This window comes from Syngnathus floridae, chromosome 15 (assembly GCF_059516105.1).
Source record: "Syngnathus floridae isolate MCC-2025c chromosome 15, RoL_Sflo_1.0, whole genome shotgun sequence".
NCBI lineage: Eukaryota > Metazoa > Chordata > Actinopteri > Syngnathiformes > Syngnathidae > Syngnathus > Syngnathus floridae.
The window spans coordinates 9,364,285-9,387,902 of NC_142427.1; the positions used below are offsets into that span (position 1 = coordinate 9,364,285).

The 23,618-nt window shown below is 50.5% G+C and overlaps 7 protein-coding genes across 11 annotated transcripts; 2 read left to right on the forward strand and 5 right to left on the reverse strand.

Moving 5' to 3' along the window:
- Positions 1 to 112: 112 nt before the first annotated feature.
- On the reverse strand, positions 113 to 3,969 carry slco2b1 (solute carrier organic anion transporter family, member 2B1). The gene is made up of 15 exons (XM_088399137.1): positions 3,821 to 3,969; positions 3,512 to 3,577; positions 3,149 to 3,286; positions 2,905 to 3,079; positions 2,598 to 2,822; positions 2,432 to 2,530; positions 2,222 to 2,352; positions 2,075 to 2,147; positions 1,845 to 2,009; positions 1,590 to 1,779; positions 1,352 to 1,499; positions 1,121 to 1,284; positions 989 to 1,053; positions 799 to 919; positions 113 to 682 (listed from the first exon to the last, which is right to left on the reverse strand). The coding sequence occupies exons 2-15, from the start codon at positions 3,554 to 3,556 to the stop codon at positions 505 to 507; spliced, it is 1,917 nt and encodes a 638-aa protein (XP_088255263.1). The 5' UTR covers positions 3,557 to 3,577; positions 3,821 to 3,969; the 3' UTR covers positions 113 to 504.
- Positions 3,970 to 4,205: 236 nt separating this feature from the next.
- Positions 4,206 to 7,190, reverse strand: LOC148386472 (neuronal acetylcholine receptor subunit alpha-10-like). Its single transcript, XM_088399141.1, has 8 exons — positions 7,079 to 7,190; positions 6,878 to 6,978; positions 6,433 to 6,634; positions 5,812 to 5,957; positions 5,581 to 5,735; positions 5,251 to 5,497; positions 4,870 to 5,155; positions 4,206 to 4,798 (listed from the first exon to the last, which is right to left on the reverse strand). Exons 3-8 carry the CDS (start codon positions 6,494 to 6,496, stop codon positions 4,263 to 4,265), a joined length of 1,434 nt encoding a protein of 477 aa, XP_088255267.1. The 5' UTR covers positions 6,497 to 6,634; positions 6,878 to 6,978; positions 7,079 to 7,190; the 3' UTR covers positions 4,206 to 4,262.
- A 37-nt stretch (positions 7,191 to 7,227) lies between these two features.
- Positions 7,228 to 14,507, reverse strand: rbmx2 (RNA binding motif protein X-linked 2). 2 transcript variants are annotated; one of them, XM_088399149.1, is made up of 10 exons: positions 14,486 to 14,507; positions 10,183 to 10,483; positions 9,951 to 10,102; positions 9,468 to 9,520; positions 8,779 to 8,861; positions 8,350 to 8,465; positions 8,229 to 8,280; positions 8,029 to 8,158; positions 7,761 to 7,944; positions 7,228 to 7,682 (listed from the first exon to the last, which is right to left on the reverse strand). In XM_088399149.1, the coding sequence occupies exons 5-10, from the start codon at positions 8,781 to 8,783 to the stop codon at positions 7,336 to 7,338; spliced, it is 834 nt and encodes a 277-aa protein (XP_088255275.1). In that variant the 5' UTR covers positions 8,784 to 8,861; positions 9,468 to 9,520; positions 9,951 to 10,102; positions 10,183 to 10,483; positions 14,486 to 14,507; the 3' UTR covers positions 7,228 to 7,335. The 2 variants fall into 2 exon arrangements, with proteins under 2 accessions (XP_088255275.1, XP_088255274.1); XM_088399148.1 differs by lacking the exon at positions 9,468 to 9,520.
- ap4m1 (adaptor related protein complex 4 subunit mu 1) lies at positions 7,717 to 12,246 on the forward strand. 2 transcript variants are annotated; one of them, XM_088399144.1, is made up of 16 exons: positions 7,717 to 9,210; positions 9,285 to 9,374; positions 9,751 to 9,836; positions 9,903 to 10,012; positions 10,069 to 10,165; positions 10,221 to 10,331; positions 10,414 to 10,476; positions 10,543 to 10,605; positions 10,670 to 10,736; positions 10,816 to 10,869; positions 10,946 to 11,052; positions 11,115 to 11,206; positions 11,470 to 11,514; positions 11,587 to 11,637; positions 11,714 to 11,821; positions 11,929 to 12,103. In XM_088399144.1, exons 2-16 carry the CDS (start codon positions 9,317 to 9,319, stop codon positions 11,945 to 11,947), a joined length of 1,131 nt encoding a protein of 376 aa, XP_088255270.1. In that variant the 5' UTR covers positions 7,717 to 9,210; positions 9,285 to 9,316; the 3' UTR covers positions 11,948 to 12,103. The 2 variants fall into 2 exon arrangements, with proteins under 2 accessions (XP_088255270.1, XP_088255269.1); XM_088399143.1 differs by having other exon boundaries at positions 8,164 to 9,210; positions 11,704 to 11,821; positions 11,929 to 12,246.
- On the forward strand, positions 12,845 to 17,687 carry LOC148386475 (arrestin red cell). 2 transcript variants are annotated; one of them, XM_088399147.1, is made up of 16 exons: positions 12,845 to 13,181; positions 14,568 to 14,598; positions 14,769 to 14,829; positions 14,902 to 14,946; positions 15,016 to 15,113; positions 15,182 to 15,280; positions 15,578 to 15,637; positions 15,826 to 15,893; positions 15,991 to 16,126; positions 16,189 to 16,273; positions 16,487 to 16,559; positions 16,635 to 16,772; positions 16,845 to 16,928; positions 16,996 to 17,072; positions 17,144 to 17,198; positions 17,268 to 17,687. In XM_088399147.1, exons 1-16 carry the CDS (start codon positions 13,159 to 13,161, stop codon positions 17,353 to 17,355), a joined length of 1,221 nt encoding a protein of 406 aa, XP_088255273.1. In that variant the 5' UTR covers positions 12,845 to 13,158; the 3' UTR covers positions 17,356 to 17,687. The 2 variants fall into 2 exon arrangements, with proteins under 2 accessions (XP_088255273.1, XP_088255272.1); XM_088399146.1 differs by having other exon boundaries at positions 12,846 to 13,181; positions 17,265 to 17,687.
- A 652-nt stretch (positions 17,688 to 18,339) lies between these two features.
- Positions 18,340 to 20,440, reverse strand: taf9 (TAF9 RNA polymerase II, TATA box binding protein (TBP)-associated factor). 2 transcript variants are annotated; one of them, XM_088399151.1, is made up of 6 exons: positions 20,329 to 20,440; positions 19,531 to 19,612; positions 19,327 to 19,463; positions 19,056 to 19,263; positions 18,765 to 18,881; positions 18,340 to 18,703 (listed from the first exon to the last, which is right to left on the reverse strand). In XM_088399151.1, exons 1-6 carry the CDS (start codon positions 20,362 to 20,364, stop codon positions 18,552 to 18,554), a joined length of 732 nt encoding a protein of 243 aa, XP_088255277.1. In that variant the 5' UTR covers positions 20,365 to 20,440; the 3' UTR covers positions 18,340 to 18,551. The 2 variants fall into 2 exon arrangements, with proteins under 2 accessions (XP_088255277.1, XP_088255276.1); XM_088399150.1 differs by having other exon boundaries at positions 19,056 to 19,463.
- A 250-nt stretch (positions 20,441 to 20,690) lies between these two features.
- trim47 (tripartite motif containing 47) lies at positions 20,691 to 23,496 on the reverse strand. Its single transcript, XM_088399142.1, has 8 exons — positions 23,195 to 23,496; positions 22,746 to 22,954; positions 22,627 to 22,672; positions 22,460 to 22,555; positions 22,171 to 22,395; positions 22,069 to 22,091; positions 21,857 to 21,975; positions 20,691 to 21,782 (listed from the first exon to the last, which is right to left on the reverse strand). Exons 1-8 carry the CDS (start codon positions 23,369 to 23,371, stop codon positions 21,253 to 21,255), a joined length of 1,425 nt encoding a protein of 474 aa, XP_088255268.1. The 5' UTR covers positions 23,372 to 23,496; the 3' UTR covers positions 20,691 to 21,252.
- Between the last annotated feature and the right edge of the window lie 122 nt (positions 23,497 to 23,618).

Below are 23,618 nucleotides of genomic sequence, written 5' to 3' on the forward strand. Positions count from 1 at the left end.
TGTGTGTGTGTGTGTGTGTGTGTGTGTGTGTTTGTGTGTGCGCGCATACACAACATGTGGTTTTGATTTTATCGTCACATTCCTTGGGTTGAGGCCAGTGTTGGAAAATATATTTAAGAAAACACTTCCTCTCTTTTATCTGATTCAACAACTCAGGAACAACCCAAAAGAGAGAAAGAAAGAAAAAAGGAAAAACTAAAAGAAAGTAATTTTGATGATGAAATCATGGACACACTCTCACAAATGTACGTAGATAAAAAAAGAAAAAAAAAAAAAAAGCACCAAAGCAAACACACAAATCAGCCACAAATCCGCACACGCACTCACACAAATACTTGCCGGACTTTTAAGTACATGCCGGCTGCTTGCAGAAAGGCCGCCAGACACAAAATGGCGGTGCGGGAGCTGCCTAGCTTGAAGCGTGCCGGGAAATAGCCCGGTTGACCGAATGTCTCCGGTGGACGTCTGTGGAACTGCGTGTGGAACGTGTCTTTTGGACCTTCCTCAGGTGTGTCCCGGCTTGACTTGCAGTTCCTTGTCATGCTCGTTCACCAGCTCATAGATCTTTTGATCGGATTCCTCGGGGCTTGCGAGATCCGCCCTCTTCCTGTGCAGGACCAGCGCCGTAAAGAAGAAGCACAGAAGGCCTCCGCACATGAACACCCCCTGGACGCCCAAAAACCTGCACAGACAAGTCAAATAATATTTTAAATGAAGTCAAATAGACCTTTGGTGACCTCCAACTTTTCAATCTTCAGCAAGAACAGCAAAATTCACAACTTTTGAAAAGAGACTGGCCTGTGTCTGAAGTGGTCCAAGTCGTAGTAGAGACAGGAAGTCTGCTTCCCGCACTTCCTGTCCCACCGGACGCACGTGGAATCGATGACGGAGCCGTACACGACCGGGCAGGGCATGAAGGCTGTGCAGGCCACAACGACATTGAGGCGGGAGAACGTGCCTGGTCATGTGACCACCTCATCCAACTCACCCAGGACCCTGAAGAGCATGTACTGGATGCCCACTGCCAAAGACTTGTCACGTGCTGATACCGTCCTATTCACGCACGTAGCGTTAGCAGCCATCTCGACGGACATTTTGTCGGCTTCTGGAATCTTCTTACCTCAGGATGATGACGAAGGATGGCGTCTGGGAGAAGGACGCCATGAAACAGGTGGCGGCCATCAGGCCCACGAAAGGCAGCAGGAGGTGGCCGCACCCGCTGCCGCACGTCCCGGGCGTGGCCCAGCCGCTGGCCCCGCCCACGCAGCGACACTCCGTGAAGTTCTGCGTGGAAAAACGATTGGACATTTTGTCGCCGCTGACGCCCCCTTCAGGCCACAATGTTCCTTACGATGACTTTGTTGGTGCTGTCTGTTTCCATGGCGACGCAGCCAGCAAGACACGGAGACGTGAACTCAACACCGTCGGACCCGCACACGGGATGGAACGATTCCGGGACACACTGACATGTCGAGCTGCAACCCGGTGTTGCCGTACTTCTGAAAAGCGCACACACACAGACACACACTTTGGGTCCGATTTGATTCCGTTACTGGTTGTCTCGTTGATTCTGATGTCGGTGTTGTTACCGAGGCGGAAAGACCCCATCGACCTTCTGCGTTGGGCAGCCCATGAAGATCAGAGGGAAGCCACAGCAAAGGCTGAGCAAGATGGCGACAGCGCAGATCTTGCTGGCGGCGCCGACACCGAGAGTCCAGCGCCGCATCATAACTCCGCCTAACATGGTTCCCAACACGGCCAGAGGAATGCTCACGCCACCTTGGAAGAAGATAACGGTCGGTGGAAGGAAACATGTTGGTGCATGCGTGAACACACACACACACCGATCATCACGTTGGAGAAGTCTGCCGGCTGGCTGAATTGCTTTTCGATGAACTTGGCCATGAAGGTGGCGAGGCCGGCCACCATGGCGGCCAGGTTGACCTGCGCCAGGACCACCAGAAGATACACGGGACTCCGCAAGGTCCGACACAACATGCTGGGAAAGCCTTAAGGAAACACACATGACGTTCAGACCAGACAAGAAAGCTGCAGACAGGAAGCAGACGCTGACTTTTGAGGAAGTGTAGAAGGCCGAGTTCCTGGAAAATATCCGGCTGCCGCTTTTCTTCTGCCTCCGACTCATCCTGCGCGAGCACAATAAAGGTCATGTGAGCACACAAAGGTGATGAAGGTGCCACGCCAGCAATGTCCGCCTAACCTCAGGACGCATGTTCCTAGGGAAGAAGAAGTACGGGAGGGCGACCACAAAAAGAAGACATGATGCCACTAGGAAGCCGAGCCACCAGGCGCCCACCCAGCGCAGGTCGCTGCGATCCAACTCCACATCGGCTGTAGCGTAGGACAGAAGATCTCGGATGACGTATAAATGCATCAAAGTAGGTCGAGATGCGTCGAAATAAATCCATACCTGCAGACATCTTGTCAAAGTCGACATAGAAGCGCAGCAGGAAGGCTCCGCCCAGAAACCCGAAGGCGGGGCCGACGGCGGTGACGGCCAACAGGATGCCTGACACAAACAACGCCGTCCTGAATATCCGACGCAATCACGCTGAGTCTGGCGGGCGGCAGCAAACCGAGGTAGAGAGGCGAGTTCTTCTTGCTAGCGTGGTCATCGATGTAGGAGATGCCGAAAGGCTGCAGTGGTGCCGAGGCCACGCCCAGCAGTAGCTGGGCAAATAGCAATAGAGGGTAGATGCCCTCGTGGGCGGAGCCTTCCTGCTCCACGCAGCTCCGGTTGGACGATGGCGTGGCGGCGAGGAGGCTCTCCACGTGACACAGGTCGGAACTGTTCCGAGTAACTGCAAGTTAACACAAGTACATGTACTCGAGTACTTTTGCCACGATGTCCGGAACTCTCACGGCGCATAGGTCAGGACTCACGGCCATTACGGTAGCTTTGGCCGCCGCCGGCGCGGTACGGCTCGCCAAGGAAGTGCGGCAACGCCATGAGCAGCGAGGCCAAACCTGCCAAGAGGGCGCCCAAGCCAATCATGCGAGGGCGGTGAACGCGACTCCCCAGGAAGCTGACGAAGACGATCAGCAACGTGTTGCCCACCTGGAAGACGGACAAGGGTCCTCATTGGCAATTTCTGGACTGTAACCTTCACTATATAGTTACGCCAACCTCGTTAAAGGCGGCCAGCAGCCCCGACTTCTGACTGGAGAGACCGTAGCGCCGCTCGATGGTGGAGATGGAGCTCTTCATGTAGCCCGACACCAGGAGCTGCGAGAGCTGCAGCGCGCTGTGACACGCCACGAAAACCTGCGTGCCAAAACACCCACTTGAAATGTGGAATCTCGAGTGGAAAGAGAAAGTAAATTGTTTTGATCCATAGACCAGTTTTGATTACATGTGCATCACAGCAGCAAAAACAAATCTCATGAAATCCAACAGGAAGTCAGCCATTTTAGAAGATTGGACTCAAAATCTGCAGAAGCGTCTTTCATGACAGGATGGAATTATTCCAAGTGTTGCTTTTATTGATACCTTGACGCTGCTGAAGACACCCCTGCTCCTCACTTGTGCTTCCATGACGGACAGGACAGAACCAGGCTAAGGCGCACAAAGGGGGGTGTGACGTCACCGTGTCCACGTCACGTGGACTTCCCTTGAAGAAGCAGCTAATCACAGGTGGAATATATCATGCACGCTTTTCCTCCACCTTCTGCGCGAGCGAGATTTTGTTTCTGCATTTAAAGGGAGCGTTCAACTCCGCGCGCAGCAGTTGCGCAGAAGTTTAACGCGCCTTCATCGTTTTCACGAGACTGAAAAAGACGAGAAAAAAATGACACTCACTGTGGTGGGGGTGGTGAAGATGATTATGATGATGGTGAAGAGGAGCAGCTTGTTCCCGTCAAGACGGAGAGGAAATCGAGGAGGGCTGCAGGGGAGGAGGAGGAGCCTAATGGAATTTGAACCTTGATGCCAGAGGGGGCGGGAGAGACAAGGGGTGGACGAGTAAATCACATGTTAAATGTTGCAAAGTTAAGATAACAGCAAACTGAATTACGACATCACGGTAACTCGTCGGCCACCAGCAGGAGGCGCTAGCGCTCCTTTTTTGTTTTATGGACCAATTCAAGCAACATACGCGATACGGTGAAGGTCACATGACCACAAACATCTGCCACCATGGAGGGCACATGACCATTGACGTGTGAAAGGAAGAAACAATCAGAAATTTGGGGGAGATGTTTAATTTGTCACATGACTAATTGGCAGTGGTCAGAAGTACGCATCAGACGGCTTTGCCCAGGATGAGGATGCTCATGATGAAGACCATGATAAAGAAGAGCCACATGAAGAATCGATCCATGACCTTGGCCAGCTTCCTCCATTCCCCCACGCGCACCTGCGCGATGCGTTGGTCCTGGTAGGCGCTGGCGATGTACGCCACGTTGCTGCGCAGTCCTCGCTGATGTTGGCACGCGCCGCACGCCTCCTTCCCGCTCTCCGCCACGCCTCCCGAGCGCTCGCCATCGCCGCTGTCTGCGCTCTCCTCCAGGACGACGAAGGTGTCATCCTTCTGCACGCTCCTGTCGCACCCGCGCGCCTCCCCGTTGCACTTGTTGCCGTCGGATTCCTCCCGCGGGTTCTCGTCCGCCTCCGCCGCCTCGTGCACGAAACACACGCGGGCCAAATATTTGAGGATGAAACGTTCGGCCCAAGCCGGCACGGGGCGTCCTTCTGGGCCGCAGTGGTGGATGTTCATGATGAAAATGGTGAGTGCCGTCGACGCTGTCACCATCAGCATGGTGGCGATGTAGTACTTTCCTGCCATATCAAACACGGCGAGATGGCGTGAGCCCTTGCAGCGGGCCGCAAAGCGTTTCGAGCGGACTCACCGATGAGCGGGACGCTCTCGGACGGCGGCATGCTCTCCGCCACCAGCAGCTGGAAGACGGTGAGCGCCAGCAGGACGGTGACCCCCAGCGAGACCTTCTCTCCGGAGTCGGCCGGCAGATAGAAGCCCAGTGGAGCGAGGAAGGAGATCATCATGCAAGGAAGGAGCAGGTTGAAGATGTAGAAGGAGGACCTCCGCTTCAGGTGCAAGGTAAAGGTGATGTCCGGGTATGGATCCGAGCAGCACCCGTATAGGATCACGTTTTTCTTGGCGGGCATGCCCAGGATCTGTTGGGAAGAACAGTGAAGTGGACCTGCTGCCTTAAAGTCTTTTGGATCTTAAAAGGCTGTTTTTTTTTTTAGTTTCACATAACCGGGCTCACCTCCCACTCCACGTTGGGGATGAAGTCCGCCAGGTCGGCGCTGTCCAAGGCGTTGAACAAGTCCATCTGGTTGCCGTTGTGAGTCCAGGAGCCGAACGTGAGATGACACTGCTGCATGTCGAAGGGGAAGAAGGCCACGTCTACCGAGCACGAGCTCTTGGTGATGGCCGGCTGGTCCCACATCACCTGACCGTCGTGCCTCAGAACCACGTTGGTCTCCATGGAGCTGGAGAACTCGTCATCGGCGCTGCGGTGGAAAAGAACACCTCGACGAGTCTTCTTCATCAAGCGCAGCCTCCCTTGGCTTTCTGCAAGACTCATCCAACCGACCTGTTGTACAAGACGATGTCGGGCCGCCACACGTAGCTGCTCGGGATGCGGATGGTGTCCAGCCCGTCGTAGTCGTCCTTCTTCCAGGCCAGGAAGGCATCCATCCACACCTGCCGTACCCACAGGTAGGTCGTCAGGATCTGGTTCCTCTCATCCTGGAGAACCATATGCATGTAGACATCAACCTGAACATGGGGGGGGGGGGTTGTTGTGCGAGCGTGCCGCGGTCACCATGTCGATGATCTGCGACAGCGTGACCTGCAGCGTCACGTTGATGACGTGCTCCGTGTCTGCCACCGGCCGCAAGGCGTTGGTGTAGTTGGCCAATAAGTCGCGTAGCAGTTTGTGAGCGTAGCGGCCGTGCGCCGACTGGCACGCTGCGCACACACAGGAAGTGAGGTCACGACGTACTGACATGTCACAACATAAGAGCAAGACATCAGGAGGAGTGCCAAAATTGTAGGGTGGTTTGTCGATTGTGCCGGCGTTGTTGCACATACAAGGTAGCGTGATCATTTCAAGGACCTTCAGATAAAATATGAGTCCCGGTCGTTAGAGCTTCATGTACAAACATGGACATGAGGTGGCTCGCGCGTGTGCGTGTGCGTGTGCGTCACCCTTCATCCCCCACAACAAGAAAAGCCAAAATCATCCACAAGACATCCACTTCTTTAACTATAAGCAATAAAATGTGGCCCGGAATGGATCCTTGAGGGACCCCTTTCCCGCATGTGAAATATTTCAATCTTCTCAAATGACATCTACAGGTAATCGAGGAAAAATCTCCAGAAGGGTTGGCGTTAAGAAAAAAAGAAAAACATGAAAGTTGCTCAAAATAAAAGTTTGTCTTACCAGGGAGAAAAAGGAGAAGAAACACGAGGTAGAAGCCGCACTTCTTGGCCATCTTCCTCATCATCCTTATTTTCTTCCTCCTGGTTGACGAGACGAAGATGAGTACTGCTGCGAGAGCGAACGAGTCGCTGATGAACGAGGAGGTCGCATTCCTCCTCTTCCTCCCCCCCTCATCAAGGGGTCGTCCTCCTTCAAATTAATCCTACATCGTAAATTTTTGCAAAATAGATTAAAGGATTAGCGTTAAATGGATTGATACGCTGGGGACGCACACACACACAAAACGCATTTTACCTTTCAACTGCTTATTTTACTCTTTTTTGGGCAAAAAAAAATGCCTTTTACTTTTCAACTGCTTACTTTCTTTTTTTTTTATTTGAATGGTCAGTGATTCTCATTATGTGCTTCAAGTTCCTCAAATCTAACATCACGTCACGTGACTCACGTTGGCCTTCATCTCTTGCTGGACTGTTTGCTTGGATGAGGGAGCAAAGTAACTCATCTTTGGCGACCTCTGGTGGAGAAGTCTTCTTACATCTTGAACATCTCAATGTTGAAACATTTGTCTTGTTTTCAGGGTCCAAATTTTATATTGTTGGAAAAAAAAAAGTGTGTGGAGCTTGAGTAGCTCAGATGCGACGCTCACCTCGTTCCTCCAGGACAACTTCGAAGGTGAGTGCGGGTTAATTGAGCGGGAAGATGCTCGGGTGGGCGGGGCCTAAGAGAAACTGTAGGCATGTCATAGATGATATGATGCTGGATGCTTTTAAAGGGTTCGCCAAACAAGACAAATAGTACTTGGTCATCACAATTTTAATCATTTAAACATCAAATAAACAGAGACAATTTATAAGCCCAAACAGTTGGTACAATGAACGAGAAGATTCCGGAAATCCACCACGGTCACCTTCTATACCTCTCGTCGTCTCGCCGTCTTCTCTCCTCGTCTCGTCGTCTCCTATCGTCGTCTCCTCGCCTTCTCTCTTCGTCATCTCCTCGTCTCCTTTTTTCCTCGTTTCCTTTTCTTCTCTCATCATCTCCTCGCCTCTTCTCTCCATTCCCCCTGTCCTCCTTGACAGGCGCCCTCTTGTGGTTGTACTTGTCATAGACGCTGTCTTCTTTCTCCTCTTTCACTCGAATGGCAGCAACAGGAGGAGGAGGAGGAGAAGCAGAGGAGGATGATGATGATGACGATTCTCGGCTAGCTTTCTTCTTTTTCTTTTTCTCCTTCTTCTTCTTCTCTTTCTTATCTGCACGTAAAGGAAATAGCAGCCGTGACCCTCATGTCGGGAAATACACACACCAACATAAAGAGGACATGAGCTTACCTTTCTTGCTCTTCTTGGTGGGGATGACGACTTCCTCGGGTGACGGGGAGGAAGGCGGTTCGTGGTTGATGGAGGGAGCGCATCCTTCTTCCCTGAGTTGCCGCGTTATGTCATCAATGTCTTCGTGGTCTTTGGGCGGGCGATAGTCCCGGACGTGGTCCACACGGATGGTGCGACCTTTGATCTGACAAAGTGGGCTCGGTCACTCCTCGATTCAACCCATTCAGTTGACAACGGTCCCTTCCACTTACTAATTTAATTCGCTCACCTTGATGCCGTTTAAGTTGTCCACCGCCAAGATGGTGCTCCTCTGGTCCTCGTAGCACAGGAAGCAGAAGCCTTTGGACTTGCCCGTCTTCTTGTCTCGCACCAGATTGATGTTGACGATCTCACCATATCTAATGGGACAAAACCGTCAGAGCACGTGCCGGCGTGGGATCTAAAAATACAGGAATGCATATGACGTACTGCGAGAAGACGCAGATGACGTCGCCTTCGCTCAGTTCGTACGGGAAACCTCCTGCAGGGAACAAGAAGACAGTGAGATGCTGCTGACGTTCTCGGACTTTTATCATTAGGCTCTTCTTACCTATAAATACCCAGGCGCTGTCCTTGTACTCGCTGTGCCAAGAAGCCTTCTCATTGATCCCCAGGTTAGCTTCCCGCTCATTGAGCTCATTGATCAGCTTTATTTTGGTCAGTGGACTAAAAAAAGACAAAAATTAATCCTCTAGGTTCTGTGATGGCCCATTTTGTCAACCATGCTTTAGTATTTTAGCTGGGTTTGTAGACAACTAAATTGAGTAGCAACGTGTGAGCGATGCTCAAAAGTGACGTTATTTGTTGATTTATCTCGCCAGCTCGTCTTTCTGCTACCACTGGCTAGCCGGTTAATCGACCACCAATAAAACGCGACAGCAAAACAGTCAAACACGAACTACGCACACAAAACTATTTACATATAATAAACACGTATGGTAGATTGTACCTAATACAAAAAGAATGGTAAAAAACTCACTTCATTGTAAGAGAAGTTGGGGATTCTCAGCATCACAGAACGGGGATGACTTCCGGGTTAAGGTTCGCGCTTCCTGCCACCTGCTGTTTGGAGGTATGTACTGTTACTACCATTCAGGGTTTTCAATTCTATCCACGTAAAGGCGTACATGTAAATGTTAATTTAAAACTATTAAAAATGTAGAGCTAATTTTAAGATGGGTTTACATTTGAACTAATTGTACAAAATAAAACCAGAGGTCCGCCTGCTCGCTAGATGGTGCTGTGGGATGTGTCGACTTCTTCTAATCGATATGTCAACAACACCGTTCGTTTTGGTCGCTTATTTTATTTAATGTATCTAAGTGACTGTTGACGCCCCGTTCAAAACACGATAAGCCTAAAATGATTACCTTAATTTGCATTCATTTTGTGTGTGTCAAGCCCGCAATCGGTAAGTGAAGCAGGCGTAAATGGACGTAATTATCACTAATGTTGTAATGTTAATCTTTGTTTGGGTGTGTTTAGTTTTGTGGAGGTGAGTGTGTTTCAGCTGCAGAATGATCTCGCAGGTTTTCATCTTGTCATCCAAAGGCGACCGCCTCGTCTATAAAGATTGTATCCTTCAAGACATACTCATTTTTGGGGGGTCATTTTGTTGAACAAAACTTTCATGGCATCTATAGCTTTGCACTTTTGTCCACAACTGACCTACTGTCATCTTCTTCATCACCTTGGAGCTAGGTCGGTACCATCTCGGTTAACTGAAAGAAAATAAACTGGGATTAGAAAAACTTTGAGTTCATTAGGGGTTCAAGCAGGAGTTCATTTCAGACTACTCTTTATTTTTGATCTGAACTCCACGTTGGAGTTTTCTGGCTCTCAGCGAACATGAACATTTTCCAAACGCCTTTCATCTGCTCTGCAACCCTTAATAAACTCTGTCGGTTTCTCTCTACCCACTTGTCGCCTTGACTCCGCCCCCACCCCGCAGTCCGAGGAGAGATCGGGAGTGACGCCGTCGGCCTTTTTTATGACAAAGTTACAGCATTGACTGGAGACCAACCTCCTGTTGTCATGGTAACCTGTCTTTGCACGTGTTCACGACATTGGTGGGGACTATGCAATCTTGTTTAATGTCCACAGACGCACAGAAACATCCACTTCGTGCACGTGTGGCAGGGAGGACTGTACCTGGTCGCTACCACCACCGCAGCAGACTCCTCTCCCTTCGCCGTCATCGACTTCCTCAACAGGTGCGGTGCATAACCATGGCAACCGGCAGGGAGTGAAGGTGTGCGTCCGTTGGCAGGTTGGCTGCCCTCATCAAAGATTACTGTGGCGCTCTGTCGGAGAAGACGGTGCAGATGAACTTTGCGCTCATCTACGAACTTCTGGATGAGATGCTGGTGAGTCATATACATACAGTAAATGCAGTTAATCATCTGCCGATGTTGCCTGCAGGATTACGGCTACGTCCAGTCCACATCCTGTGACGTCTTGAAGAACTTCATCCAGACGGAGGCGCAGTCGTCACGACCCTTCAGCTTGTTGGACCTCGCCAATGTGGGGCTGGTACGTGGGCGCTCATGCGTGCATCAACGCCGACCCCCCCCTTCCTTGCCTCCATGTTCTCGTCGTTCTTGTCCCACCACAGTTTGGAGCTGACACGCAGCAGAGCAAAGTGGCGCCCAGTTCTGCTGCCACCAGGCCTTTGCAGGTACTGCCTTCAAAACAGGTTCAGAAAATGTAAGATTTGATTGGAGCCCTACTTCTGCACATGTAGGGAGGGAAAAGCGAGATCTTTGTGGACGTCGTAGAAAGGATGTCTGTCGTCATGAGCTCCAACGTGAGTGGAGAGCGCCACAGAGTCAGGGCTGAGCGTGCACGTACTGAGCGTGTGTGCTGTGTAGGGCATGCCGATGAAGGCGGAGGTGGAGGGCGAGGTCAAGGTCAAGTGTTTCCTGCCCGGTTGCTCGGGTGAGTGGGGCGACGGGGAATGGCAAAAACCTTGGTGATCGCCAAGCAAGTCCACTAATGTCACGCTGCTCTGGGGCAGAGATCCGCATCGGCCTCAACGAGGACCTCAGCGTGGGCAGCTCGCATCTCGCAGGTCAGCTCGCCCGCCGCCCTTTGACCCGTTTGCGCCGAGCAAAGAGGAAGCGCGTCAACGGCTTTCCCCCGACCAGGTTACGGCGGGGCGGTCCGCGTGGACGAGTGCGCCTTCCACCCGGCGGTCCGACTGGACGACTTTGAGGCCCACCGCATCCTGCGACTCAGCCCCAGCCAGGGAGAGGTGAGGTCTGCCCACACTAGCATGACACGTCTCACCGTGTTGACCTTTGACCCCCTGTGAAGCAAAGCGTCATGCAGTACCGACTGGCCGACCGTTTGCCCTTAGCCCCGCCCTTCCGACTCTTTCCCACCATTGAGAAAGACAACGCAGGAAGGTAAACAATTGACTAAAGCAACCTTCAAGTCATTTTGAGGTTAACTATGTCACTCTAAAGAACTCAAGTGTTGCCTAACTCTTTTGTCAATGCAAGTTAAAAAAAACATTTCAAAAAAGGCTGTCAATGGCAAAAAGCAAAGCTCATCGACAGAAGTAACGGAAAAGGGCACACGTAGGATGCGGCCCTCCCGTGTCAAGGGACGACAGACAGGAAATCAGAGGTTAGGCGCTGACGGCCACTTCCTGTTGTTTGCCTCACAGGCTGCTGATGTTCTTCAAGCTACGCTGCAACTTGCCGCCCAAAAGGTCAAAAACACAAATACACAAAAACACGTTGCTTGTTGTGATGACATCACTGGGTTGTGTGTGTGCGTGCAGCTCGGCGGTCAACGTGAGCGCCAGCGTCCGCGTACCCAAAGGCTGCATCAGGTAAGCCAATTTGAATGAGTCCAAACATTTGAGGACACTTATTTGATTGACAAATTATTCCGTCAGTTTGTCGCAGGAGCTCAGCAGTCCCGACCAGAGCGCTGAGCTGCAGCCGCACAACCGAGCTGTCATCTGGAAGATTCCGCGCTTTCCCGGGGGGACGCAGCTGTCGGCCAGCTTCAAGGTTCGCAAAAGAGAGCCCTCGAGTGCCACTTTTGTTTTTCCAAAAAAAAGATAAGATCTCTCCGTATTATGTGCATATTGCCACATTCAATATTGCTTTTCCCTTAGCTGGACATTCCCGGCCTAAGCTCCGCCTCCACAATGGAGGTCGGTCCGGTGGGTATGACCTTCGAGCTGCCCAAAGTAACTGCCAGCGGTCTCCACGTGCGCTTCCTGAGGCTGGCGCCCACGCAGCATCGCGGACCCGCCCAGCGCTGGGTCCGCTACGTCACGCACTCTGACTCGTACGCCATCCGCATCTGAGGTGGCGGAACCCTTTCTGTGAAGACATCCCTTTTTTTTATTTTTATTTTTTTTTTATTCATCATATTGCATAGGATTTGTATGTTGACTTTTTAAAAGCTAATAAAAATACGCTACACCATGCAAGACTACATTACTCACTATACTTACAATAGTCAGCAATACACAATTCTGCCATTCCAAGAACACTAAAATAGTGTTTTTGCTACACACAATTCTCAACACGTAATTACAAATCTCTAACATACCTGACTACACATGACAAGCAATACACACCAATGCATTATATACACAAGTACTCACAACAATACACACTACTCATTGCACTAGTACACAACAAAATATTGCAAAACTCAACACTACATTGCACACAACCTGAAACGACACACCGTTCCGCAACACCAGACACAACCAAACTGCTTGATACCACTATGCATCGCACGATATGATTTCACAATATGATTTTACGTCTTGAGAAATTAGCAAAATAAGGGACGGAAGGAGTTTAACTTTTTTTTTTTAACGAAATAATTTCATTTCCATCGATTTCAATGGCGAAAATAATTGGAGTGTTTTGAGATATGAGCGCGGTCACGAAACAAATTAGAGTCGCATCTCTATGCACCACTCTATTTGGTTCCGCTACTTTGCACACCAATGCTACCGCACGCGCACGCCAATTCGTGTTGATGTCGTGCGCGTGCGCTGCGTTTGACAACGTGATCATCTGCAACCGCGGCACGCACGAAAAAATGTAGGGGAGGGCACGCGCGCGCGCGCGCAAACGACAGCGGCAAGCGAGCGAAGCAAACAGCGCAGCAGTCCTCGCGGAAGTAGCAGCAAACTGAGGCGGCGCTAAATAAAATTAGCATACCCGCTTAGCGGTTCGCCGAGGCGAATGGAAGGTTGAACGCCGCCCGCTGGCATACTACTGAAAAAAGAAAAGGGGACAATATCCGTTAGAGCCAAACGACGTAAGCGACCGAGTCCGGGCTCGTCTCTTCCGGTCCTTCTTGACGTCCGCTGGCCGCGGAGATGGGCGACAAGGCGAGTACGAGGTGAGCTAGCGGGCTAGCCGCTACGGGCTAATTAGCATCACGCCATTGGCCCGGGTGAGTGTTCGTCAAGCCGCGGCGGTGATCTTCGTGTGTTCGTCGTCTTTGATTACCGAAGCGATCGTCGGTGGTGTTTTCTGCGCAGGGATCGGTAAGCTCGCTGTCGGTCGGCGCAGCGAGCGCAGCAGGGTGGGGTTAGCTAGCGGACTAGCTGCTAGCCCCAGCTGCGTCTCTGCTACACTCGGAAAACACATCTTGACTTTCCGTTGCGTGGGTTGCATTTCTGATTTAATGTGTATTTTTTGAAGTGTGTAACAAAGACTGCCTCGACGGCAAGTCACAACACAAATCTAACAGTGGGGAAATGACGCAAAGGGTTCCGGCCAATCAATACGGTTTATTTTACAAACAATAATAATTCAATATAAAATATATAAAAGCTATGAAAGTGTGAGTGAGAATCAGTGGCGTGTGCAGGGCATGAATGCGAATGGTGCAAATGTGGAAATCAAAGATAAGTGGAACAAAAAATGAAGACCAAAACCCAAAAGTGTTACCTGGTGGAGTCAAGCCAAGAGAATAAATGAGCACAGAGGGCAATTTAAGAGCACAGGTGCGACCACTCAGGTAGCCCCACCCCTACCTGCCATTGCAAGGTAGGGAAGGGCCACGACAGGTGTCATGAAACTCAAATGGATGGTGTTTTTCGGAAATGAAGCAAATTCCCTGGGTGGATGTTGAACATCTGTCTTGATCAAATGAAGCAGAAGAGAAATCAATTTAAAAAGCCTGAGCCGCCTGCTTGTTTGTCTGTCTGTCCTGTTGGCGTACGTGTGGTGCATTTTCACACCGACAAAAACAAGATGGGGAGAACGTTGGTGTGCAGCTTGAAAGTATTTTCTCCAGACGCTCGAAACGATATTAAGAGAAACACCCGGCGGCGTGTTTACTCTTAATATTTGTTTTGAAGTCTCAGTGGAATAAATTCACCTGCTCCACCTGCTGTGTCATCGATCATACGTCGTGCACACCGTGCCCCAGATCATTTATTAAACTTATGAATCAAAGTGTTTAAAAAAAGAAATGTGGACTATAATGTTAAAAAAAAGCTAAATCATGTGTTGTGACACTTCTGCTTTGACAAGCGGCTACTTCCTGTTTGGTTTGAGAAAGGAAACCATTGGTCGTTGTGACAACACGGATGCATTGGCTCCACCCCCAAAAAAAGTCCAAGAGCGACTTCCCGTTTCCAGAAAATCTTTCCTGTTAGCTAACAGCGCAAAGTCAGCAGAGCGAAATCTCCTCACCTTAAGTTGCTACTTCCTGTTTCAGTCTGCCGCTTCCTGGCAAATGACCATTCACCCATTCTTCTTCCTCGTCTTCTTTTAGAGTCTTCAAGAAATCCAGTCCAAACTGTAAGGTGAGTCTACAAAAGCTGGCATTAGGTGAATGCTGCCATAAGCTCCTTCGAGGGTTCTCCAATGTGATTGTAAGCTTCTAGTTACTCTGTGGAAGGTGACTAGAAGGTACTGGAAAGTATTTTGGAGGTGACTCGAAGGTTCAGTAGTGTAACAATGCAATTGGACGCAGGTGACGGTTTACCTGGGCAAGCGGGACTTCGTGGACCACCTAGACCACGTGGATCCAGTCGGTGAGTCACGTGACCCGCTTGGGACCCTCGCTCGTGGCTGCTGTTGTGACCATTTTGTCTCCGTGTGGACAGACGGTGTCATCTTGGTGGATCCCGAGTACCTGAAGGACCGGAAAGGTAGGCATTTTCTAGTTCTTCCTCATAGCTGCTGGCTCACACTTCCTGCTGTTGATCTTTTTTTTTTAGTCTTCGTCACACTGACTTGCGCCTTCCGTTATGGCCGCGAGGACTTGGACGTGTTGGGTCTGTCCTTCCGCAAGGACCTGTACATCTCCACCTTCCAGGTAGCCGCCAAGCTGCCGCGCTTGTCGGCCGGCGAGCCGCGCTCACGTGATGTCACTTCCTGTTTCAGGCCTTCCCGCCCGTCCCTGATGAGCGCAAAGCTAACAGTCGACTGCAGGAGAGGCTCCTCAAGAAGTTGGGCCAGCACGCGCACCCTTTCTACTTTACTGTGAGTACACACACACACACATGGGGACTTCACTGGCTGTGCATGTTCACGTGAGTGGTTGGCTTGGTGACATGGTACGTCAATGACAAGCTGCAACATGTTGTGTGTGTGTGCGTGTGTGTGTACATACAATACAAACTTTGTTTTCCTCACCCACCTTTATATGTCGTTACCGTGTGTGTATGAGAGGGTTTGTGTACGTGTGTGAAGGTGTCATTGAAGTGTAAGTGAGAGAGTTTGTGAGTGTGTGTGAGAAGGCAACACTAAAATGTGTATGTGTGTGTGTGTGTGTTGCAGATCCCTCAAAATCTTCCATGTTCCGTCACACTGCAGCCTGGACCTGAAGACACCGGCAAGGTAAACTCGAGGTTGAAGGCAAATTGTGTGACATCCAAAAAGGGGGCGGGGCATTGGAGGCGTCCCCTGTATGGATAAAAAATGAAAAATAGAATAAATATTATTTCAGTTCAGCCGGCACAGGCACGTTTGCTTTCTTACCATCTTGTTTGAACCGAAGTTGCTGTGACTTGTGTGCGCTCTCGCAGGCGTGCGGCGTGGACTTTGAGATCCGAGCGTTCTGTGCCAAGAACATGGAGGAGAAGATCCAAAAGAGGTGAGCGGCCGGCGCTCAACTCACTGACTCGGTGAAGCCGTCATGAGCCTTCCAGGCCTCGCTCTCCCTCCTCCGACGCTCCCCTTTTCCTCGCCAGGAACTCTGTGCGTCTGGTGATCCGCAAGGTGCAGTACGCTCCGGAGAAGGCGGGACCTCAGCCCATGGTGGAGACCACTCGCAGCTTCTTGATGTCGGACAGGTCGCTGCACTTGGAGGCGTCGCTGGACAAGGAGGTACACGACACGCCCACGTGGCCGAGGCGAGGCATGTCGAGTGACGACTTTGCGTGTGACAGCTGTACTACCACGGCGAGCCCATCAGCGTCAACGTGCACGTGACCAACAACTCCACCAAGACGGTCAAGAGGGTCAAGATCTCAGGTCAGCCTCCAAAATCCGCATCTTGTCAAAGACCTGCTCATATCTTCTTTTCAGACTGCCACTATGTGAATAATGAATATTTTTCCTCAATGCACCAGATACAGAAAAGCATGAATTGATCTAAAAACGAGACATGATTTGAAAATGCAAACATGAACTGATTTGCAGTGGGCTCCCCTTTGACCCCGCGTGTGCGTGTCCTTGTCCCCGCAGTGCGTCAGTACGCCGACATCTGTTTGTTCAGCACGGCGCAGTACAAATGTCCCGTGGCGCAGCTGGAGGCCGAGTAAGTACACGTGCGCGGGAAAAAAAAAAAACGACAAATCGGAGCATGGGTTAGCGTGTGTGTCGCGCGTGTTAGCGACCAGGTGTCGTCGAGCTCCACCTTCTGCAAAGTGTACACGCTGACGCCGACCCTGGACAAGAACCGCGAGAAACGAGGCCTGGCGCTGGACGGGAAGCTCAAACATGAAGACACCAACCTGGCCTCCTCCACCATGTAACGTGCACGCCCGCTCACACACACACACACGTCACTTGTCACTGACATGTGTGTGCGCCTGTATTTCAGCGTCAAGGATGTGACCAACAAGGAGGTTCTGGGCATTCTGGTATCCTACAGGGTCAAAGTCAAGCTGGTGGTCTCACGTGGCGGGTAGTGTATCTCTGTTACTGAAGGAGTCACTTGAGCATGGTCCCAAATGTCCCTCCTGACTCCACAGCGACGTGTCGGTGGAACTGCCGTTCATCCTCATGCACCCGAAACCGGCCGACCCCCCCGTGTCGCGTCCGCAGTCAGGTGAGTGTGTGTGCGCCGCCCCTCCGCCAACTGAGCAAATTCGCTAACCTTCGCCCTACCCTGCATGTCAGCCGCGCCGGAGTCGGACCCGCCCATCGACACCAACCTGATCGAGTTCGACACCAAGTGAGTACCTGTCGAGATGTCGCCCGTGCGCGTGGACGATTAAGCTTAAGAGTCGACTGTCCTCAGCAGCGTCTCCCAGGACGACGACTTTGTTTTCGAGGACTTCGCCCGGCTGCGTCTCAAAGGCGTGGTGGACGACAAAGATGAGGACTGCTAGGAGCGAGCCGCCCACCTGCGCGCCTCCGCACATGTACAACGCACACACGCACGCATACACAGGTTAACATTCCCGGCGGACGGACGGACGGCACCAAATTTGGGCGTCGCCTCTGTGTTGTGCCGCGTCACCGCCATCTTTGCATTTTATTTGAAGGATTTTCAAACGGGCTTCTCCGCCAATCGGCTTGTTGCGATTCTTTGCATACGACGGTAAATCGAGGTTTTGGATCTTGGCATAACTGATCTTGGACCAAAAATAGCAAGGTGCATTGAAAACGCGAGGCGCTTCGCAATCCTCATCTGCTGTTGTTTGCCAAAACTTTTTTTTTTTTCTTTAAAAATAAATGAACGGACTTTCCATTTTTTGCCAATTCAAACCTCGGCTTGCTGCGCTACTCAAAGAAGCTTAACGCTATCCTCCGAAGGACGTAAACAAAAAAAAAAAAAGGAAGCTACGTTGCTTTTGTTTTGAAATCCTTTTGAATGTTTAATGTTTTTTTTCCAATCATGCGGTAAGGATGGTATCTTGTACAGAATTGTTGATACCCGCAGGGGGGCGTCGCCTACCGTCCACCTCACTTTCAACATTCCCCCGCCCCAATCGTGAACGTCCTGCGGCGTTCTCTGCCTCGTTTCCTGTCTCGGCCTTTTTCCCCATTCTAAGAGTCCCAAAATTTCTTGAGTGCCATGATCCCATTCAGCCAGTAAGAAGTGTTTCCTGTGGCATCAAGCTCATCATAGGGGGGGAAAAAAACACTTCAGCTTTTTCTTTGTGTTGTTTGCTTTTGATCTTTTGGCTCTGTGCAGTGGTTGGCCACGCCCCCGAAGGGAAAGAGGCGGAGCATGTTCTTTGCAGTGCCGTGATTGGTCGTTGTGGTCGTTTTAGTCGTGCATGTGCGCTAACTTTTTTGCGACGCGTGTGATGTGTGTCAACGTGTGCGCTAACTTTTTGCCACAAACAGGAAGTGACTTTAATGCTTGGTCATAATCATTCACGGTTTCTTTTTTTATTTGAAATTGTTTTTAGGATTAAAGGTGAAAAAAAAAAATGTCATTGTGTCATTAATGAGTTAAAAAGGTTGTATCGGGGTGGCGGGTTACTGTGATGTCGTGAGCGAGAGTGTGAAAAATAGAGTCCTTCTGTGTGTGTGTCCTTGCATCCTACATGTGAGGCAACATGTGTTGCGCGTGTCGTCACACGGCGTCGTAGTCGTCCGGGTGTTTCCTTTTGAGTGACTCGCTGCCGGCGCTCTGAGCCCCCATGTTGGTGGTGATGAGGATGTTCTTGGAGCCCATCAGAGACGAGTTGATGAGCACGCTGGAGGTGGCGGGCGTGCCGTGCGACGCTGTGGGGAAAGGACGATCCGTGAGTTGAACATAGCACCGATCGGTGTTATGCCGTCTTACCGCTTTTAGTGCCGCCGCTCTGCGAGGGCGGCGGGATCTGCACGGCGAACCTTTGACCCGTCAGCGACACGGGCGTTCCGACCTTGGCTCCGCCCACCTGCTGAACCGACGCGTTTCCTACAAAGAGGCATCTGGTCAGTACTAGCCCCACCCATCCAAACACATGCCCCAACCAGGAATATTCAAAATACAAAAGGTGTTGAGTTATTCACGTCCCAATTTAGTTAATCGCTCACAACACATTCCCAAAAAATAGGACGCTCCATCATGGAGGCGTAGGCGAGGACTCACCAAGAGTGGGTGTGGCCGGTCGGCCGGAGACGGCGCTGAGGCGGGGTGCCGATATCCTGCCGGCCGACCCGACCTTCTTGGGGAGGAATTTGAGGCGATAGTTGGGGGCAGTCAGGCAGTAGCGGTCCGGTGGCAGGCGGGGGCCTGTGTACGGTTTGATGAGGGGCAGCGGTGTCTGGTTCTTCTGTCTGGCTACCTCCAGCAGGAACTGACGGACACGCAAAATGCCCTCAGCAACCATGCAGACACATCTAAATAAACAATTTCTCACATCTCTGGGTGGCGGCGATGTAAACGACTGGTCCATGCGGCACTGAATGGCCAGTTTAATGTCGTCAGCATCCACAGTGGACTTCTTGGCGTGCGTGGCGTAGATCTTCGCATCCTCGATAATGCTCGTCACGTACCCTGAGAAGAGCGGGAAGCGTGACCAAGGTGGGGCTTGCATCATCTTTCTGCAGTGGCGGCAACTTACTGTAAGTGAATTCCAACATCTGATTGATGACGCGGGGCTCGTACTCTGTGACCCCCATGTCCTTCAGGATCTGCATCATTACCTGGAGGGGAACAAATATTTGACTCAGCAGCTGAAACCAAAAACAGTTCCCCCAAAAAAATATGCAGTTGGTTTTAGAAGTCAACTTAAAATATATTTATTGTACAGTAGCAGCGACATACACTGTTCACCTCAAAAATAGTTTGTGCGCTCTCCAACTGTTAATTATTTTATAACTTTTCTCCATCTTTTTTTCATGCACCTAAACAAATCATTTTAGATGTCACCGTAAAGAAAATTATAATTTTGTTCGTTTTTATCACGTGCACTCTTTTTAAGAAAAATAATTTTACACATATCACCTTAAAATTAAAAAAAAATCGTATATAAAATACACCTTAAAACACGGCCTATTAATTTTCTACATTAAGTTTAGCGCGGTGAATATGTTCATTAGCACGTCAATGAGAGAACTTAAAATGTCGATATATATACTTGTAGCGCGAAATCTGAATTAGTTTTACGAACATAACGTTACCTAGCCTCTTCTCATTCAACCAAGTAGTGATAACAACTGATACCATTTGTACTTTAGCCTTTAAGTTAGCATTGGCTGTGCTGAGGAGACGCTATCTATTGTTATCAGCGGGCATGCTAACACACACAAGTTGTGGCCGAGCCATCCAGCGAGGTACACTGCATAAAGATTCGACAACTTCAATGGATTAAACACCGTCGTGTGAACGCAAATAAATGGTTGGTAAAAAACAGAATTACCTGAGCATCTTTGGGGATGCTTTTGGGTGCAGACATTTTGGAACTCTTCCGCTTCCGAGTCTTCTTCTACGCTACGTTTCCTTCGACGTTAATTTGGGCGGGCGCCTCCTGGCGGACCGGAAGTCCCTTTGTTTTATTTAACTTAATATAATATTTAACTAAATATATATTAGTTGAATATTTTATATAATTTTGCTGTTAAATCAATACGGTTATCATAATATTGTTATAAGCATCGCTGTATTATTCCCTTAGGGTTAGAGACTTTAAAAAAGTTTTTTTGCCGATCCTGACCAATAAAGCTTGATTGTAATGGATGGATGGATGGAACTATGGAGGAAAAAAAAGTCCAACAGGACATGTTGTTCTTTCATTTCTTTAATCCTGTTGAGTCTGAAACGTTAACTTACAACAGAGATCATCACAGTATATGTCGCACGTTATATTGCACGGAGGCAACTGGGAAAAAAAGCACACTTCAATTTAAGTAAAATAGCATTTATACACACACACACACACATTTGGACCTTTAAAAGTAACAAAAATGACTCATTGTGAGCACTCAATGTGGATTTGGGGAAAAATGAAATGTTTAAAAAAGAGAGAAAAATGGCACATCATAAATTGACAAAACTCAATGTGGCTTTGGGGGAAAATCGAATGTTTACAAAAAAAAATAAGAGGAAAAATGGCACATCATAAATTGACAGAAAAAAGACTTACTGGTAATACTTTGCAAAAACAAATCAAATGTGAAAATGACTTTGTTTAAAAAGTCACAATGAAATGGAATGGGAAATTCAAGATTCAAGAAAATGTTAAGTATTCAAAGATTTTCACATGAAAACGTGCGACCCGTTAAGTCGGGTCCCCATCAAAGTGGTCTTTGCCGTTCGAGATCGGGATGCCGGCGGTGGCCGTTGGTCAGTAGTAGTGGCAGATACAGAGGCGGCTGCCCGGGTCGTTCTTGCCGGGGCTGAAGAAGGGGTAGACGGGCTCTACGAAGCAGGTGTCGAACATGTAGAGGCGCTTCATGGTGACGGCGTCGTAGAAACTGAGGCGCCCGCGGTCGTAGTCCAAGTAGACGCCGACGCGCGGCGAGTTCCAGTAGTCGGCCACGGGGACGCGGCCGTCCTCCTCGTTGGCGTAGAGCCGGTCCTGCAGGCACAGGCTCCAGTAGCCGGCCGAGGGCGTGAGGCTGACGAAGCCCTTGCGGTTGCTGCCCTCGGTGGTGACGCCCAGGTACCACACGCCCTTGTCGCGTACGTCCACTTCCCAGTAATGCTGCCCGCCGGAGTACTGGGCTGTGGCCAGCACGCCACAAAAGCGTGTGAAGCGCACCGGCAGATCGGGCTCCTGCCCGCGATTGCGCAGCTCCTCCACCTTGGTGTCGAAGTCCGAGATCAGGAGGTTGGGGTGCGCCGTGTCCGGGTCCAGCGTCAGGTTCTGGGGCACTGGGTGTGCGGGACGGGCTTTCGTCACAAATGGAAACCGGTTTGGGGGGGGGGGGTCGAGTGCCGTGACTTACTGGTGTGCAGAACGTGCATCATCTTCTTCCACATGATGAGCTGGAAAGGTCCAGGGAAGTCGGGGAACTCGGCGGGACTGTCGGCAGGCTTCGCCTCGTCATACGTTTGGTGCAACGCTCTGACGTACACCCGCACAATGACAATAAATCCAAAATGGTGAGCATGTCAGAAAACGGGAGGATGGTGGAGAAGGTCGACGGGAAAAACTTACTTATTGAAGGTGTCCACCAGGCTCTGAAGTCAGACGGACACAAAAGCACTTGCTGTTAAAAATGTAACGCGGCGCGCACGAGCGAATGCGAGCGGAGCTGACCTGGAAGCCGGTGTCGCCGTTGAGGAGCTGGTTGATGTCGGCGATGTGCTTCGTCGCGTCGGCCGCCTGAGCGCCGATGCTCTCCAGATTGTCGTCCACCGACGCCACGGCCGCCGCCTCCTCGGCGTCCAGGTTGTCCAGCAGCGTGTCACGCTCGTCCAGCAGGAACTGAACCAGAGCACCCACGTCCGCCTCCACCTTCTCCTTCAGGCGCTGCTTCTTCATCTGAAGGATGCACGCGGACACGTTTCAACGCCGACACACAGAGGAGACGCTCGGCGTGGCGTACCCTGATGTCGTTTTTGGTGCGCTCGTCGGTGGTCATGACTTTGACGCAGTCCGCCTTGTAAATGTTGAGATCCCTCAGACGCTTTCTCAACTCCCCCTGAAACGAAAAAAAAAATAGCCGACTGTAGAGATTACATCACTCGAAAAAAGAGAGAAATAAAAATGTACCTTCAAATTATCCACAACCTCTGAGACTGGACACATCTTGTGATACCTAAAATTCAAAATGGTCATCAACTTTCCCGTGACCAAGATTTCAGTCTCGCGTCTGTGGGGTAACATTTCACCTGTGTGCGCGTGACTCACGACACACCACGCAGATCCGCTTGTTGTCCTCGTGGCAGAACAACTTGAGCTCCTCGCCATGCAGCTCGCACTCGTCTTTCACCTTGGCAGGGCTCTGACTTGAGTTCGAACCCAAGCAATCCAAGCTGTCCATCTTGGCTACTAGGTTCTGTACCAGGTAGTTCTTAGTGAAAGTCCTCTTGGTGAACACCTGAAGGGAACATTTAGAAGAAGTGCAACCAATGTTTATCTACTTGGGGAACTGTATGAATGAAGTTGCCCCCCCCCCCCCCCAAAAAAAAACAAAAACACGTTAGAAAGGAAGGAATCTCTTTGAAGATGCTTGCTTTAAAGAACGCCAGCTAGCACATGGCACGGATACAAAATTCAAAGCGCGACGCAACGACATAACAGCCGATTTACCACGCCAATTAAAAAACAAAGTGTTTACCGTTCGACACTGCGGGCACTGGTAGCTGTAGTCGAAGCCATTTTGGTCCCAGTGCATGGAGATGCAGACACGGCAGAAATTGTGTCCACACTTGAGGATGACCGGGTCTTTGAAAAAGTCCAGGCAAATGGCGCAGGTCAGCTCCTTCCTCACGTCGTCGCTGGACGACGCGGCCATGTTGTAGGTCCGTCGTTCGTTCGCTCGCTCACTCGTTCGTACAGGACGACCAAGCAACAGCGCGGCGGAGCAGTAACGTACACAAACACAAGCAGCACCGGAAGTCCCGGAAGCCGGAAGAGACTGCAAACGATACCGGCGCGTCATCTGTCTTCTCAGCCAATCAAAAGCCGGGTGGGTGTGGCCAAGTACCCAACCGGCAAAAGTCGCGTTAAAAAAACACATTTGAATCTTTCAAAGATGATTT

Excerpts from the sequence above, each read along its gene's own strand:
- slco2b1 (XM_088399137.1), bottom strand. The coding sequence starts at position 3,556 with ATGGAAGCACAAGTGAGGAGCAGGGGTGTCTTCAGCAGCGTCAAG. Across the intron at positions 2,353-2,431 it reads CTTTGACAAGATGTCTGCAG|CCGATGTGGAGTTGGATCGC; the intron begins GTATGGATTTAT and ends CCTACGCTACAG. Across the intron at positions 1,500-1,589 it reads GATGGGGTCTTTCCGCCTCG|AAGTACGGCAACACCGGGTT; the intron begins GTAACAACACCG and ends TGCGCTTTTCAG.
- LOC148386472 (XM_088399141.1), bottom strand. The coding sequence starts at position 6,496 with ATGATGAGGAAGATGGCCAAGAAGTGCGGCTTCTACCTCGTGTTTCTT. Across the intron at positions 5,156-5,250 it reads TCCCCAACGTGGAGTGGGAG|ATCCTGGGCATGCCCGCCAA; the intron begins GTGAGCCCGGTT and ends TCTTCCCAACAG. Across the intron at positions 4,799-4,869 it reads CGAGAGCGTCCCGCTCATCG|GAAAGTACTACATCGCCACC; the intron begins GTGAGTCCGCTC and ends TTGATATGGCAG.
- rbmx2 (XM_088399148.1), bottom strand. Across the intron at positions 8,281-8,349 it reads CAGCGCCTGGGTATTTATAG|GAGGTTTCCCGTACGAACTG; the intron begins GTAAGAAGAGCC and ends TGTTCCCTGCAG. Across the intron at positions 7,683-7,760 it reads CACCAAGAAGAGCAAGAAAG|ATAAGAAAGAGAAGAAGAAG; the intron begins GTAAGCTCATGT and ends CTTTACGTGCAG.
- ap4m1 (XM_088399143.1), top strand. The coding sequence starts at position 9,317 with ATGATCTCGCAGGTTTTCATCTTGTCATCCAAAGGCGACCGCCTCGTC. Across the intron at positions 10,332-10,413 it reads ACCTCGCCAATGTGGGGCTG|TTTGGAGCTGACACGCAGCA; the intron begins GTACGTGGGCGC and ends GTCCCACCACAG. Across the intron at positions 10,606-10,669 it reads CTGTCGTCATGAGCTCCAAC|GGCATGCCGATGAAGGCGGA; the intron begins GTGAGTGGAGAG and ends TGTGCTGTGTAG.
- LOC148386475 (XM_088399146.1), top strand. The coding sequence starts at position 13,159 with ATGGGCGACAAGGCGAGTACGAG. Across the intron at positions 16,560-16,634 it reads GTGGCGCAGCTGGAGGCCGA|CGACCAGGTGTCGTCGAGCT; the intron begins GTAAGTACACGT and ends CGCGCGTGTTAG. Across the intron at positions 17,199-17,264 it reads CTGATCGAGTTCGACACCAA|CAGCGTCTCCCAGGACGACG; the intron begins GTGAGTACCTGT and ends GACTGTCCTCAG.
- taf9 (XM_088399150.1), bottom strand. The coding sequence starts at position 20,364 with ATGTCTGCACCCAAAAGCATCCCCAAAGATGCTCAG. Across the intron at positions 19,464-19,530 it reads GATGTTGGAATTCACTTACA|GGTACGTGACGAGCATTATC; the intron begins GTAAGTTGCCGC and ends CGCTCTTCTCAG. Across the intron at positions 18,882-19,055 it reads ACCGGCCACACCCACTCTTG|GAAACGCGTCGGTTCAGCAG; the intron begins GTGAGTCCTCGC and ends GCCTCTTTGTAG.
- trim47 (XM_088399142.1), bottom strand. The coding sequence starts at position 23,371 with ATGGCCGCGTCGTCCAGCGACGACGTGAGGAAGGAGCTGACCTGCGCC. Across the intron at positions 22,955-23,194 it reads AGTGCCCGCAGTGTCGAACG|GTGTTCACCAAGAGGACTTT; the intron begins GTAAACACTTTG and ends TGTTCCCTTCAG. Across the intron at positions 22,556-22,626 it reads AGGTTGTGGATAATTTGAAG|GGGGAGTTGAGAAAGCGTCT; the intron begins GTACATTTTTAT and ends TTTTCGTTTCAG.